At 47.6% G+C, this 17,424-nt stretch overlaps 1 protein-coding gene across 1 annotated transcript in view; it reads right to left on the bottom strand.

The window, feature by feature from the left end:
• GPAT2 (glycerol-3-phosphate acyltransferase 2, mitochondrial) overlaps nt 1-17,083 on the bottom strand; it is a 101,232-nt gene extending 84,149 nt beyond the window's left edge. The window contains exons 1-2 of the mRNA XM_088470795.1: nt 16,938-17,083; nt 10,034-10,118 (exon numbers count right to left, since the gene is read on the bottom strand). Of these exons, the coding sequence (XP_088326921.1) occupies nt 10,034-10,084 (51 nt within the window). The 5' untranslated portion in view covers nt 10,085-10,118; nt 16,938-17,083. The remainder of the gene's footprint in view (nt 1-10,033; nt 10,119-16,937) is intronic.
• Nucleotides 17,084-17,424: the final 341 nt, after the last annotated feature.

The following is a 17,424-nucleotide window of genomic DNA, read 5'->3' as shown; positions in this document are numbered from 1 at the left end:
TTATGGAAACCAGAAAGGACAAAACCGAGAGTCTGATTTCCTAAATAGACAGGTACGGTCAACTTAAATTCTTAGCGCCCGTACCACAGCCAAATAGGCCTCACCAGCAGACAGGACTGGGGAAGTAAAGGCAAGCACTGCCCTGTTCCTAGGAAAGATGAGAAAAAGGGAGGTCTACATGACAGAGCCTCCCATTCTGAGATCCTACTGGCCAAATTAAGAGCCAGAAGGAATACAGTCCTAGCCGTAAGCCATTTGAAATCCACTGAGCCCAGTGGATCAAATGGCGGTCCTCAGAGAGCCGTAAGGACCACAGCCAAATCCCAAGGAGCCAAAGGGATGCTGAATATAACGTACACCCTGCACAAAGGTGCGGACATCAGGAAGAGTAGCAATCCTACACTGATACCATACTAACAGGGCAGAAACCTGCACCTTCAGGTAAGCAAGGCGAAGACCGTTATCTAAGCCCACCTGTAGGAAAGCCAACCTCTGGATATCCGGAATACCCGAGGAGCCTAGCCTCTAGGGCGACACAACTGAAAGAAAGTATACCATACCTAATGGTAAATTCTTGCAGATAAAAACTTCCGAGCTCTTAGCATGGACAGCGCCCCTGTTAACTATAGAGCTGGAAAACCCCTAGACCTTAAGAGGGCAGTCTCCACCGCCACACCGTCAAGGACAGACAACCCAGGTCTGGGTATCAGCCAGGATCCTGAGACAACAGATCCGGGCGTAGAGGCAACAGCTTCGGAGTGGTAACTGAGAGGCTCCGAAGATCTGAGTAATAGTGCCATCTGGCCTACGCTGGAGCTATCAGCAGGAGCGTGCCTCCTTCTTGCTATTACTGGAGGAAGAAGGGATAACGGAGGGACGAGGTACACAACTTGGAAGGTCCACTGGACCTACCTACGTCTATCAGAAGAGTCTCATCTCTGAAAGGCTCCACTTGTTCACCAGAAGATTGAACACCTCCTGATAAAGAGGACATTTCCCTGAATGCACGTCTTGACGGCTGAGAAAGCCTGCTTTCCATCTGAGGATTCCTGAATGAACACTGCCGATGACGGCAGGGATATAGCCTTCCACCCAAGCCAGAATTCGGGACACCACTGTTAGTGTCACCTGACTTCGGGAACCTCCTAGGTGGTTTACATAAGCCATCATGATGGCGTTGTCAGACTGTACCTGCACGGTATTTCCGTGGAGGACCTGTCCTGCATGCTGGAGAACCTTGAATACTGCTCAGAGTTCTCAGATGTTTATGGGAAGCGCAAAAACTACTGGTGTCCACCTGCCCTGGAACAAGTGTGGACCCGTCACTGCTTCCCAGCCACGGATACTGGCGTCCGTCGTCAGAAGGACCCTGTCCGCAATCCCAAAGGGGGTGCCCCTTGTTTAGGTGAGCTTTCTGCAGCCACCAGGCCAGAGAGAGACAAACCTCCGGGGAAAGCCTATTGACTTTATCCTATGGGGCAACCCATCCCATCCGGAGAGGATCAAGTTCTTTAGAGGTTTAGAGTGAAGCTGGGTACTCTCCACCATGTCGAACAGCGACACCCTGGAACCCAGGAACCACATTGCCAAGTGAATAGACACTCGGCGACTCTGCAGGCAACTGCGTACCTTTGCCTGTAATGCAGAGATCTTTTCCTCAATCACAAAGATCCTCAGATGTTGGGATATGGAGCATCCTCTGTGAAGAATCAGAGAGGACCATTTCCAGTTCATCAGTCAGCCCTAACGTAGCAACACAGATATTGTCCGTTGCATATGGCACTGAAGTATCTCTGGAGACCGTGGTAACAACAGGAGGTCACTTGGATAGGGTAACAAGCGGACCCCCTGCATCCGCAGGTGGGCTGCCATAACTACCATGACCATGGTAAACCGTGAGGCGCGGAGGCCAGACCAAGGGGCAATGCCAGAAACTGGAAATGCTTATCGACCACTGCAAACCTGAGGAAAACACTGGTGTGCTAAGAAAAGAGGGATATTCAGGTAGTCACCCTGAATATATCCAACGACACCACAAAATTCCCAGGCTCCATTGAATGATGGAATGCAGGGTCCCCCTCCCGAACCGAGGAACCCTTAAGAATTTGTTGAAGGATTCGAGGTTGAGAAAGTCCTGGTAAGACCCATTGGGTGTCTGTACCAGAAAGAGGATGGAGTAATACCTCGTTCCCCTTTGGGGCAACGGAATAGGTACTATAACTCCTGCCTGGAGCATAGAGTGTAACACCCTCAAAAATTACAGGGCCTTGTCCTGAATTGACAGAAGACCTGTAACGAAAAACCGTCTGGGAGGCTTTTACCGGGAGGAGAGGACATACCTTCAAGAAAATACTTCTCTTACCCCAGTGTCCGTGGTGGTCAGACACCAGCACTGGGCGAACTGGAGAAGCCGGCCTCCAACTCTGGGGGCTCCCGAGAGGAGGCCCGTCCCGTGAGGCTGAAGGCTTATAGTCCAACTTGGGAGTAGGACGTCTTGTTATCCAAGCCTGTTCTTATGGCTGAGCAGATTTCCTGGCTACTGACTGTCTTGGAAAGCTGTATTTTAGACTTACCCTGGCCTCACAGGGCCGAAAAGACAAAGCCCCAGACCCTGATGGGACTGTAGCCGATGGCAGACACGCAGACGTAGCTGCTACCTGCAGGGCCACAATTGCGTCCAGACGAGGGCCAAACAGGACTTGTCCCGTAAAAGGCAAAGCATTCCAAATGGAATCTGCGTCCGCTTTCCAAGAGCGCAACCACAGGGAGCGGCAAGCCGCTACTGCTGCCGAGGAGATTCTGGAAAGGAGTAGGCTATATGTAAGACCGTCTCATTATGAACGTGGCAAAGTCTCTGAGAATTTGCCACTATCCACCTGCTCTGCTGGAGAGTCAGTGTGCAGAGATCCAGTTACCTACTCAGTGTTCCATGGCTCTGGCCCCCCAGCACACGGCCATAGCCGGCCTGGAAGCCCCTCCAGCAAGGGAATATTGGATTTTAGATATATTTGCACCTTGCAATCTGGAACCTCCTTCAAAGAGGACCTGGAGGGCATGGGCAACGTAGCACTCCTCACTAGGCGTGTAACATGAGAATCTACCCGTAAAGGTAACTCCCATTCGGAAATGTAATTATCCGCAAAAGGGGTATGCAAAAGGTCAACCGTTTTTGAGGCTGGAACCGCTTACCCGGATTTTCCACGCCTCCTCTAAATGATCCACCTGACCAGATAGAGGAATTACAGTGGCAACACCCTTATCCTTAAAGAAGACATATTTGGATTTAGCCACGGGGGATATGTAATAACCAAAGCCGCACGGACTGCCCGTAGAAGGCCAGGTATATAGACTTTAGACCCAGACTACGCCTCCCTTGCACTAAGGGGCTCGTGTCTGAAAAAGTCAATAATGTCACCGTCATCAGACGTCATGTCTTTACCCGTCTGAGACCCGAAAGGCCGTTTAGAAGGCCGAAATGGTGACTCCCCCTGTAAAACGTCCATCAGGTGCTATACCATTTGGACAATAAATTCACCCACACAGGCTCCTGTGAGACCTGGGGGGGCGAAAAACAGGATAGACTGGGGTACCATCAACTGTCCAGGGACCCCTGCATGTGATGAGACCACCACAGGCTGCGATAACCCCTATGGGGAAACGCAGGGGGCGTTGCCCACAAAGGCTGTAAGCATCTTAGCCAGCCGAGGGCGGTCCCCTTTTTTGTGCAGGCACAGTGACAGAAATGGGGCGTGATATATAATACAACATGCCCTCCATAAACCCTCAGCGTCTACATATCCCTCCGCTAACTGCACATGATATCAGTACATTATAGCTGGAAGGGGATATCCTCGTTCACTTTCCGACATGAGGAGTGTGAACGGAGCGTATGTGACCTCCCACACAGAAAAACCACGTTTACTGTGAGGTAATAAACACCCTGCAACACCGCACCGCAAGGGCTGTAGCAGAAGAACAGGGATAGGAAAAGGCTGACAGTCAGAAATGAAAGTACAGGCAAACAGCGCTAGCATTTAAGTCACATACAATGCACAGATAACATCCTGCATTACAAGCACTGCGATCAACTACACAGACCAGAGCCTGGTAGGAAACAGTGCTGCATACACTGACCTTAATTGAAGGAGAGGTATGCGGGGGACCCGGACCGCAATGGCATCTGTATCAGCTTCCAGCAGCGTTTGCCATCCCCAGCACAAGTAGTGAGAAAATGGCCACCGAGGAGCAGAGAGATGGCAGGGCCCGGGGGAGGAGCGCTGACACAGCCCGCTCAGACCGCTGTGGAATGGCACTGGGCAGCGGGGGAGACGCCGGCTGTGAGACAGGGAAGGCGTTCTCCCCTGGCGTGCTATTAACCCCTGGGACGCCGCGCTGTACCGCACATGCTGCGGCCCGCTGTCCCTGGTGGTCTAGTGGAAGGCGCAGGATCAGTACCTGGCCCCACGCGCAGCCGGTCCCCAGGGAGCCCCCTGCCTGGGGACCAAACAGGACTGTGTTACTGGCGGGTGCCCACCGCGGGACCCCGCCGCTTACCTTGTTCCCCGTGCATCCGGCCACAGTCCAGGTAGCCGGGGATCACCGCTAGCTGTGACCCCAGCTACCTACCTACCAGCATCCCCGGATCGGTACCGGCATTCTGGTACCGGCGGGGTGTAGGAGTGATAGCATGGACGTCAATACTGACTGTCCTATGACTGGTCCGGCCAGGCACCTACGAAAACTGAGTGGCCTGAGGCTCGGGGGCGGGGTATAGGAGAGGGACCCCAGTGCATCCTGGGAGGCTGAAAATTTAACTCTGTGGTGCCTGGATGTCTGCCGCCATCGCCTATACCCCAAGGTATCCTGTGGATACCCTATGGACCCTGAAGTAGAAACTTGTTCCATCTGGAGATAAGCCAATTATGGAAAGGCCTGGAATGGTACTGAGCCAATTCCACCCTTCCAAAGGCAGACACTGAATAGTGGACCATGCATCCCAGAGTGTAAAGACATATGTCGACTGCGTAGACATCCATGTACTCCTAATGGAAGAGTGGAGATGCCATCTTACGCCAGAAGAATTCTCAGATTCTGAGAATCCAGCAGGGCTCATAGGTGAAGAATACCCAGAGAGGGATGCAGGGAGGACTTTTTCCCCATTGATTAAACGTCTGCACCCTGAAGAAGCCACAGTCATCCTGACCTGGCTGTAAAGTACCCCGGCGATCCTGCTAAGAGCAGGAGGCCGTCCAAGTATAGGAGCATTGGGAGATAATGAACAGAACTGTCAGAAAATCCAAAACGCTGGTAAACCCCTGTGGGGCTGAGGGCAGCCCCAACAGGCAGAGCCCGAAAATTTGTAAGTGCTGTGATACAGCAAACCTCAGTCCATGCTGAGGCAAGGTCTCTGTAAGTACCCGTAGGCACGCGTCCTGTATATCCAGTGATACCATCAAGTCCCCAGGTTCCAAACATAGTATGATGGAGCATAGGGATTGCCTCCTGAGCCCAGGTAGCTTTAGGAACTGGTTCAGGGAATTGAGACAGAGAATAGGCCAAAGAGGACCATTCAGCCACCGCACCAGAAAGAAAGCAGAACAACCAGTCCCTCGCTGAGAAAGTGGGGATGGCCTAATGAGCTCCGCTTACCGCAACAACTGTATAGCTTTCTGGATTTGTTTGGCCCTGATCGGGTCTGAATAAGGGCCTGCGTACCATCATCTGGAAAGAGGCCGCCTGAGCAAAGAGAGGGCGTACCCTCCTACCCACCTAGCCGCGGCAACTTGACACTAGTACCGGGCGAACTGAGAAAATCGCCATCTCCCAGTGGTAGGCCTGTCTCGTCAGGCTGAAGATATATCCGAAGGCTCAGAAGCAGTATCAGCTAGCAGTCCATGCCTGCTCGGTACTGGATATGTCGGCCCTCGTAGAGGCCGACAGTCAATGAAGAAACAGACCTTTAGGCTGACCCAGAGGACAAAAATACTTAACTGACTTAGTCTGAGGCCTTGTAGTGGGCATAGCTGAAGGCGGTAAACTTGTACTGCCAATGTTACTACAATCCTGTCAAGGTCAGGACCGAACAAGATCTACCCTATAGATGGTATCTGCACCTCTGCATTCCCAGAGCACAGCCATAGGGTATTACGGAGAATACAGTCGCAGCCGTAACTCTGAAAGTTAGGAGACTGATATCCAATATAGGCATTTCCACCTATGACAACTGCATATATTACGTGAGCGACCAAATACATTTGAACCCCAGACGTGTTGGAGGGGAAAAACATTACAAATGCAACAGCTCAGTATGCAATAGTATTAACCAACCATGCTATAACCATGGTAGGATGGGTAACAAGCCCCGAAAGCAAGTATACTGATTTCAGGCAGAGTTACCCCCTACGGATCCGAAGAATCCGACCACGCAGGAATGTGAGGCGTCAACGTCTGTAATCAGACGAGTAACACGCCCATCCACCCCAGGAGGGACTCGTGATGACCCTCAGGGAAATTGGGACAGGAGGCCAAACACTTTGCAATACCTCGTATCTGGCAACAGCCAGAGTCCCGCCATGCGATCCACCCGCCAGTCAGCAACAGAGAACCCGAAGGCACGTAAGACTGAGGGTGTATGATACAGGTGCAGGTCAACATTCACTCTAACCAGAATGGACCTGCTACCAGCCCCAAAGCAGGGATAATAATACCTGAAATAGGCTTCCCCCCCGTGTAAGAGGGAAAGAGCCCAACTGGGAAGTAACCACAGGGTGTCCACCACGCCACTTTGCGTGTCGTAGAAAACGACATCCACCCAGTGTGGCTGTGGTAATCCCTGTAAGGGGAATGACAGACTATGGTGGCACCAGGGGGAATTCCAAAAAAACCCTGCCGGGAGCGGTAGTCTGTGTCACAGGGGAAGAGTGCAAGAACTGCGAGATACCCTGAGATGAAAAAGGGCAGCATGGTGAAGTAACTCCAACTGAGGTACAACAATGGGGCCCGCCCGGCGATCCGCAATTGAGAGGATCCCGAGAAAACAAACCGCCCAAGGGGGTCGTGAAAGGGGCCGGCACCAGATGACGCCACACACAGAACCCTTTATGAAACAAATCCTCCGCACTAACACCTGCAGCACATGACTTGCAGGATAGTAAAAAATGGGTGTAGTATAATGCTCTATCTCCTGGTCAAACATATCTGACCAATCTTGCGGAAATATCAAGCAGCTCTATACTGGTCCTGACTGATGCCAAAATTAGCCGCAGGGACCCATTTTCAGCGTATGCAACACACAGTTCCATCTAAAATGTGGCAACGTGCAGCACGCAACAGTATGTGACAAACCTCACAAATATTAACGAGTATATAAATGTGAGGTCTCAGAACCACCCTAAGTACAGCTGTATTAGGGCAGATAAAGAAAAGGGATAGATATATACTGACAGGTGAAAGAATTAAGTACAGACAGTCAGCACTAGCATAAGTCACATACAATGCAGATATATATAGATATATACACACATAAGCAGGACATACAATATACTGCATTATGTCACTGCACTCAACTTACCCAGATTCAGTGTCTGGGAAGGCTACAGCGCTGTGTACACTGACCTGATGGTGAGGTACGCAGGGGGATAGGACCAACTGCCATCTCCGGAGATTTCTGCTGCACCACAAGAAAATGGCCGCTGGAGACCTCAGAAGAAGTGTGGCCCGCGGAGGAAGCAGCTCAGCAACACCAGACTATACATACTGAAAGGCGCGCTGAGCTGAGGGGAGGAGCCGCTGTAACAGGGAAAGCTTCCTCCCCTGGCCGGCTATTAACCTCCCGGGACGCCGGCTCCCAGCGCCGATCAGTAAGTCCCTGGTGCTCTAGTGGACACACGGGGTATGGGGGGGCCCGCCGCCACAGCTGGCGCCTCCGGTCTGTCCCCAGAGACCGGAGGCACAGGACTGCATATTAAATGCGCGACCTTACCTGCTCCCCGTGGATCCGGCAGCAGTCCTGGGCGCCTGCAGAGTCCGGCTAGTACAGACTCTGGGGTCCCGCTGAGATCCCCAGATCTGTACTGGCGTCTCAGCGCCGGCGGGGTGACGGAGCGGCAGCTTAGACGTCCTATGGACAGTCCGACGCTGCCGCTCTAAAAGTCCAAAGTAAAAATTAAAAAACTGTTCTTACAAAAAAATATAAAGCTTAGGGGCTGTTAATCAGCTCCCCACTGCACTAAACGGTGACCCGACTCCGGCCGGGCACCAACTTACACTGAGGTGCCTCTGGCTGGGGGGCGGGGTTATAGGGAGAGTGGACCCAAGTGCATCCTGGGAGCTAAAAGCTTTAACTGCGTGGTGCCCGGATTTGGTTCCCAACCTATACCCCAAGGTCAACCCTGTGGACCCCCTATAGACCCTGAAGTAGAAAAAAAGATTTTGTTTTTTTTTAAGGTTGTATGGCAAATAATTGCACAGAGGGCCTGATTCAGAGCCGCTCGTAAGTGGCCGCTCGTTCGCTATGAGCGATGTTAGCACAACTGCACATGCGTATGGGACGTAATGCGCATGCGCAAACCAGTCATTGCGGTCGGAAATCGTGCGCTCGCAAAACAGCGAGGGGCTCCTAATTTGATTGGCAGAATGTAACGTTTGTGAGTGGTAACAGGGGAAGGTGCTTGAAAACGGGGGAGTGGATATCCGAACGCAGGCGTGCCAAACGGAAAAAAGGGCGTTTAATGGGAGTGCATAATTAGTAAAGGAGAGTCATCGACCACGTCACTTGGTTGTCTTTTAGCCTGAACTGCCCTGCAGTGATTGCGGTAGGAAAAACCTACCACAAGCACTGCGAGCAGTTCAGATGCCTTTCGATGTGCCCGATTAATCAAATAAATACCGGAGATGACGTGTGATGCGAACGGCAAAGGGGCGTCTTTACAAAATAGCGAGAGCATTTTTCGTTCGCTCGCTCAGACATAGAGGCGTCAACAAACCGCAATGAGCGAGCGCTCAATTTAAATAGCCGGCCCCTTTTTTGGAACGACCGTCCACAAATAGCGTCCGGCTCTGAATCAGGCGCAGAGTTTCTACCTGAAAGTTTTTTGACTCTAAATACCCTCCAGCAACTTTTACTAAGTACACTGGGGAACATTTTCATGTACAGCTGCAAGTGAAAAGACCGTAGCAACCAACCAGATTGTGTTAATTTTTCAAGTGACGTTTAAGCAATGCAATGAAAACACACATCTGATTAGTTGATATGGGCATCGCCATCTTCTTAGCTTGCTCCTAACAACAGGCAGTGTTTCCATTTACTACTTTGGGAAAATCTTCAATAGATGCTACTGAAGGGTTGGGTATGAAATACCAGCAACTTAAAAAACGCCAGTTCAAATCCCGACAGCATAAAATCCCAACACCGGATGATAAGTATAGTTAACCCTCCCCCCTCCCTAACCCTCCCTTGGGGGTGCCTAACCCTAAGACTCCGGGGGTGGTACCTAACCCTAAGTCCCCCCGCGGTGCCTAACCCCACTTCCCCTAGCCCTAACCCTCCCGGGGGGAGGCCTAACCTTAAGTCCCGCCGGGGGTGGCTAAACCTAACCCCAAACCCCCCCCCTTGCGATTAACAGCTCTCGATGCCAGGCTTACCTATGTTCGGTATGCCGGGCGTCGGGATTTCGGCGTGAGGCTAATGATAGGCGTCAGTATTTAGAAGACTAGCTTTAGTCCCATGCCGGGCTTTCAGTGCTGGGATTCTCGCGGTCGTATTCCAGCCGCCGGCATCCTGACTACACCCCGCTACTGAAGTCAGAGTAACAGAGCAGCTTGGGCTGTATACCAAGTGGGAAAAATCATACCCAAAAAATACCTACTTAGAAATTACACAAGGCAAAGTGATGTATTACTGAATATTAATAGGACCATTGCAGAAGGACTTAAACGAGCCAGTACTGAACTGTCACCTGATGGTGGAAAAGGCATTTAACTATTCAGTACGCAGAACAACCTTTTCAGGTGCAAAACTTTATTGAGAACTCACCATGATCTTGCCATTAGTGGGGTGTTGCTGCTGTATCGATTCTGATCCCATCCTGTGGTTTCTGTGAAGCCACAAAATCAGGCAGCTGGGAACAACAGACACAGATCACACAAAACGGATATAAAATAAAGGCTACAGTAATACAGTATTTTGCTTTTTAACACACCAGCTGTATGAAAACACTGCCCAATTTCTGTGTGCAAAATATTTTGAACAGAATTATTTTTTTTACGGAAATATTTATTAAAACAAATACAAATCAACCAAAATGTATTTTGTGAAATGTTCTAAGGGTTTATGTAGTGACTACTGCTGTCATGGGAGTGTCAAACTGTAAATTCACAAATCACACCCAATGTTGGCAGGCTGAGGCTGTGTTCTCCACAATTACAGCAATACACTAAAACATTTAAAAGTTTATTTCTGTTGCTTTTGTTTTTTTAAATAGAATTTTACAGAGACAATACAATCTGATTTTTTTTACTTAAGATTACTAGGGTCCAATGAGATATTGACTTTTTAGGAATTTCTCTATGCTCAGAGCTTTACACTCTTTCTCAAAACTTAGGGCACTAGGGAAACCAATTCAGGATGTTTCTGACTCCCATAAATACCTGGGATTATAGTAATTAAATCCTGGGTATTACAGGATTCAAAAGTCACTGTGGATCAGGCAGGGGACAGAGGGATAAACCTTGCCTTCTCGGTTCTGGACGCATTATCCAATCCTCTCAGGCTCTCCCAGCTACCCGTAGAATAGATGAAGTCCATGATGTAGTTGCTCTAAGGGCCTGATTCAGAGCCGCTCGTAAGCGGCCGCTCGTTCGCACTGAGCGATGTTCGCACAACTGCGCATGCGTACAGATTGTAATACGCATGCGCGAACCAGTCAGTGCGGCCGAAAATCGTTTGTTCGCAAAATAGCGAATGTCTGCTATTTTGAGTGACAGGAGGAGGCGTATGTGGGTGGTAACAGGGGAATGTGCTTGAAAACGGGGAGTGGAATTCAGAACGCAGGCGTGATTAAAGGTCAAAACGGGCGTTTTATGGGTGTGCATAATTAATACAGCAGCGTCAGCGACCACGTCACTTGGTTTTTTTTTAGTCAGAACTACTCGCAAAATAGCGGTTGAAAAAAAAACAACCACAAGAATAGCGAGCAGTTCATACGCTGTTCGATGTACTCGATTAATCTAATAAATAGCGGACATGACGTATGATGCGAGCGGCCAGGGGGCGTATTTTTCAAAATTTCGACCGCAAGTTTTGCTCGCTCCTTCAGACTTAGAGGCGTGAACAGACTGCAAAGTGCGAATGGTTCATTTGAATAGCCACCCCTTTTTTTTAAACGAACGACCGCAAATAGCGAGCGGCTCTGAATGAGGTCCTATGTCACTTATAGGCTGGGAGCATATAAGTGGAGCGGAGTCCAAAAATGCGGGATTGGCTTTCCTATTGGGCACCCTGTGTTGATCAGGAGATGAAGTGGGTGTGACTAGAATTGTAGCCAGGGCGATCATTAAAAAGGTAACAGCAGCACTAAGTATTTAAACTGGGCCAACTCCTGCATATCACTGTGTGGGCAGTTTTGAAATGGAAAGGGTTAGGCCAACATGTAGGCAGTCAGTAGAGTAGTGATGTGAGGAACCTGTCAAACAGTTATTGCAGCACAGTGGTACCAAACGAAGCTTTAAATCAAAATAAAATGTGAAATATTTAGGAAGATCCTTCTTCATCCCTCTGCTTCCACAACTTTTCCCTGTTGTCATTTTTTTTTTTTACACAGCTATTCCATTGCTGGCCTCCACCATCTTCTGTATCAGTTCTCACTCTGTTTTAATGTGTATTGCGGAGGAGCTTCAGAAAATGATTCAGAGATGGATGGAATTGCAGGGCCGCACACAAGTTGCTGTGCAATTCCGTCCCTCTAAAATGCAAATGCAGCAGCAGTAGTCAGACACTTCCTTGAGGCATTTGTGGTCGCAGCCTGGGATCAACACTGATGGTCGCGATGGTCAGGCTGCTAATGCTTCCTGCAGCATGGCCGGGTCCTGGTCACTTCAGAGGCCAGGAATATGTATACGCCAACGGAGACCCTGGCCACATCCCTCGCTGAAAAGCCCCGTTTCCGGGAACGGTGACTAGCCACCACCCCCCTAAACGACGCAGCAGACCTGGAAACATCAGAGATGTACATTAACTATGTGGTTAGCGTACATCTCTAAATCAGGCCCCATGTCCGTCCGCTCCTTGATTTCAATCCCATTCCCAGTGAAAGACACGTGTTTAAAGGTCAGCATGTGCACTTGCAGCCATCAGGGAAAGGGAAGCAGGCAATATGCTGCAAAATGACAATGGACAAAAAACCCTGGGTAAGGGAATTTGTGGTAGTGAGTTGGTATCTGGCCATGGCTATTAATATCTCCAGGATGTGGACCTTGATTGGTGGCAGTGGGAGCTCAGAGTGAGGGGGGTGGGTGCAGTATACATTTTAACAGATTATATAATAAAATCTATTACACAAAGAAGTTTATACAAATGTGAATTTTTGAGTTTTGTCATACACACTACAAAAGAGATAGTCCACTGCTCCTCCCACATGTCCGGACCAGTGGACGTGACCATAAGACAATACTATTATAGTCTGTACAGATATAGTGCACTACAAATCCCAATATGACTTGACCACTGTACTTGATCACGCTAAAATTTGATTACACTCTATACAGACACAGGACATTACACCTCCAAGCATGACATGACCCATGGACATGATCACTCTTTTGTCGAAACTAGATTATTGGCTGAGACAAGATCAGTTTAAAATTGAATCGCAGTGACACCATCTTGCGACTGGCCGCAAGACGCCATTTTGCGAGATGGCCGCCTAAGCGCCATTTTAGATAAACTCACACTTTAGTACATGTGGCGATAATACTATTAGCAAGTTACGGCGATTCACCAGAAGCCTATTTCATGACTTTACGTATTATAAAGGATATATTTCAGAAATTACTTTACAGTATGCCAAAATTGATTGCATTAGCTGAATAAAGCAAATGACTACGTGACAACTAGCTTGTGTAGATAAGCTTCCTGGACAGTGTCTGCCCTCACTACAGGTGGTCTGGCTAGAATACACACCTACATTAGCAAGCTTCCTGCAATGACATGACTTCAAAGACTAGAGTGTCATCTTAGGTCTGTCTCTTGTAGCTGGGCTATTTGCATTTCACACAAGAGACTGGGAGAATAAAGAGTTTTTCTTTTGAAGCCTGGGACAGGTGGGGGGGGACTGCTGGCAGAGTGGGCATGTGGAACTATCTGGCTCAGCATGTCACACTGGTAAGATGTTCACTTAGTGAGAGTTAAGGGCACCCTTCCTCATACACACATTAATACGTCTTTATATCAAACCCCGAATACTCACACATTACATATTCACACATAAGGTTTAATAAGCTTTAAAGTGTATGATTTAAGTTGGTTCAGTTAGTTTAAATGCTGAGAAATAAAGATATTTGATAACTAAGGTATTATACATGCTAAACAAGTCGTGTTTGGTTTTGTACTGATGCGTACTCTTTTTACAGTATTCCGGTGTTATCGGTGGGGAGATCATGCATTCTCGAGTTATAGATCGCAGAGCCTACAAGCAACAAAATGTATATTTCATGAACAACTGTTAGGATGTTGCAGGGGGCAGGAAGGGAAAGATCCCCAGCTGTTAGAGGCAGGGAGAGTCTATTGGAACCAGCCTGTTAAATGCCCTGTAACAGATGCTTCTCCCCTGGGGACCAATGACATCAGCAACAAACTTCTCTATTGTCCTGTTTACTCTGGGGGGGTATAAATATGTGTGCTCAAATGCTGGGTTCTTAGTCTTCGTGCTGAATGCTGTATGACGAGGGGTCTCTTGCTGATGCCTATCTTCGGGTCCGGAAGCAATGCGTATGTATACTGTACTTGGGTCCGTATAATTTCTTTTGCGCCTAAATTGTGTCTGGATCAATTGTGTGTAACTGTCTGAACTTTTACTTGAATAACACTTGTGCTTTGGAACCACAGATTCCAGGTCTAAGTCTTTATTTACTGGATGACTGCGTACGCAAATTAGCGTCATCCTTAGAGGTTTATAGGAAGGGTTTTAGAAGGTACAGGCAGGGGTATATAGAGGTTCATTTTAATATCATCACTTTACAGGTATAAGACATTACATAAACATCACCACTGGACATAATCAAAGTTACATTATATTGAATCTCAACACTCAAATACTTAGAACAGTTTTAACTTCCCATGCTAGTTAAAAAGAAATAACTGAGAATTTAATCCAATATTAGTACTGGATAATTGCACACTACTTGCCTGCCACCTCATGCAGTCCCTCAGTGTGACCTATGTTTTTTGTTTGTTATTTTAAGACAATCTAATTACACGTGTCTTAAATAAGAGCTGCCACAATTTCCATGCTCCTAGACGTGGCATGAGGAAAGTACATGGCGTCCTAATCCAAAAAAATAACATGTCCATGTGAAGGAACTCTCGCTAAAACAGAGCACAAACATGGTCTAATTTCTGAAGTGCAAAATATCTGAGGCTTGGAGGTAAAACCTTGCTGTGTGGCTATTAACTTTGGATTTCCACCAAAATGCATGAGTTTGCAGGGGGGGGGAGCACACTCGACACCAGCCATTGGGAGGAGTTGATATTCCATACGCATGAAACAGATACATCAACTAACTCTTTTGTAACACAGTGAGGGGGGAGATTATTGAGTGTGTATTTTTAAGAAGTGTATGATGATTACCATTTCATAAAAAAAAGATTTTTAATTGCTGCACTATACCCTGGATCGTGTTGAAAAGTTCATCCTAAATCTTAATGGTGAACATTTTGCACTTCCCAGTTGTACCTCAGCTAAGAAGCACATTAATAGGAGGACTTTGACTACTATTACAAAAAAAAAAAAAAATACATATAAAAATTGTAAAGGTTCAGACACGTTTTATGTACTGTTCATATTTCCCTTCACATATGATTTATTTAAGCCAACAAAAAAGGCTAAACCAACTGGTATTTTAGATAGAGAACTGAAAAGTTTATTCAATTGATATTAAAGCATCTAGGTGGTCTTAGGGCCTGATTCACTACCGATCTCAACTGCAATCGCCATTATGCATGCAGTCTCACTGCGATAGTATGCTAATCCACTGTGATCGCTATGCCATCGCAGCACAACATAAGGACGCCCACTTTACCTTACACACATCTATAATGTTTAGCAAGACTGCCAAATCATCGGTACAATCGAGTACCATCGCAGCCTTGCGCCCACACAATGACGTTCAAACGCACAGGCACGCTTGCGTTTCGCCGACTACCCCCCGTCACCACCCACAAACGGCACTTCCTGTCAATCACTCTGCGATGGGTCTACATACTGAGATCACAGTCCCGATCGCAGTGGCCGGTTCACGCACGTGCAGAACGCAACAATCGACCGATTGCGTGCATATTAGCAGTTGCGATAGGTAGTGAATCAATTTTTTTGGCTTTCTGCTTTCCCATACAAGCATCTAATTCACACAGGCTTGCATGAGGTCCATAAACAGGGGCTAGCTGGCAAAATTAACCTGGCCCATACTTAACTTATGGTTTTAGCCAAAGAACACAGGGATTAATTTACGGACAGGTGTCTTTTCCAGCAAAAGAATGTATTCAGTCTATATATTATTATGGTCAGCAATAACCCATATTTTCGCTTCCTATTTATCAAGTATCAAGACAATATTCACTCTTCTGTTAATAGCATTAAGAAAATATTTATTGTAGCTATAAAACTTTTTTTTTCAAATGTAGTAATATTTACATTCATTTTATACATTTAGAAAAAAAAAAAAAAAGATATGTACTAATTATACAAGTTCCACTGTAGCACACCAGCATTGCACTCTGCTTCCAGCTGGACTACAATATTATAATCTCAGATCACATATTTTTACAGTAAAAAATAAACTACTATATTGAAATACTAAATCCAGCATACCATGAACCCACCAACGATGGACAACGATCGCGGGTCTGTATAGTAACCTTGTCGATATCGACCAGGTTAGCCTGCATGCACGGGCGATGGATGATATTGTTATCGTCCATTCATGCCCGCTCATCGCAGGTCATTGAGCACCGATAAATGCACGATATGAACGATAACGATATGATCGATATTGTTATCTTTCATATTGTCCATTTTAATCGTACCGTGTGTACGCACCATTATTCGACTTCTGTTATGTCCCTTAACCCTAACCTCTTCCAGGGTGCAGGGGAGGGTTTTTACTGTGCCCTGTCAAGATTTGAGCCTACTACGGGGGGCTCCCATTTGGGGTAAGAGGTTGTTGTAGTAAGGAATATAATAGGAGCCCCCTCCTTGTTAGGAAGGACACGGCTAAATGGCACCTAATTCACAAACTTGTTTTAAATATCACCTACATTGATAAAAAAAAAAAATAATTTGCAATGCATGCAACCCCAATTACTCCATCTCCATGACCATTACAGACGCCCTATCCCCTGATCATGATACACCGGCACTGCTGCGGCCAGATCAGCTACAGGACCCTGACGCACTCCCTGTCCCTGCAGGCTGAGCTGGCCTTGCACAAAAATGGGTCTCAGCTGGTGCACATTACACAGGTAACCCGAACACACGTGTACCATCACCGTCCTACGGGGTCTCTAAACCATGCCTAGGCAAGTTGGCAACCGGAGGAAGTACATGCCATCCTGAGACTTGTAGTCCCGCAGCATCACGGCAACCACATCATGCATTCTCGGGTGCAGCCCTATCACAGTAATTAAGTTTTCTTCCCTTATACCGCGTACACTACATAGTACATACCGCTGACTACTATCGTACCGGGCCGCTGCTGTTACACCGATATGGTCTTACCGCCCGGGGGTGGGGGGTAGAGTAAGGGTCCATGGGGCGGGTAACACCGGGCCTCTCCCAGGAGGAGCCTCACTAGTAATGGGCTGGTCTGAGGCCTCCCCTCTGTCTCTCAGTCTCTGGTCTCTGGCACTTACGTATGAACTATGAAATGATTTTACATTTAACTTTACCAGCTCTGAGCATTGCAATGATACTAATAGGAACTTCGTCAGTAGCTTGCACACTATTTATTAATACTGCATTAATACGTGTAGTTAGCTTTTATCTGACTAGCTTCACAATGAAAGCAAGTGTTGTGGTTTATAAATAGTAATACATATTCACCTAGCCTTGGCCATGCACTTGTCAACAAATTTAATATTATATATAGTCACAGTGTAAAAGCCGCACTGCACTTAATATAGTCAATATAATTGGTGCAAGGTCCTCATGGTAA

Source organism: Taudactylus pleione, unplaced genomic scaffold (assembly GCF_031769625.1).
Source record: "Taudactylus pleione unplaced genomic scaffold, aTauple2 ptg000105l, whole genome shotgun sequence".
NCBI classification, from domain to species: domain Eukaryota; kingdom Metazoa; phylum Chordata; class Amphibia; order Anura; family Myobatrachidae; genus Taudactylus; species Taudactylus pleione.
Note: the sequence above shows the minus strand (reverse complement) of the source record. Positions and strands in the feature narration are given on the sequence as shown.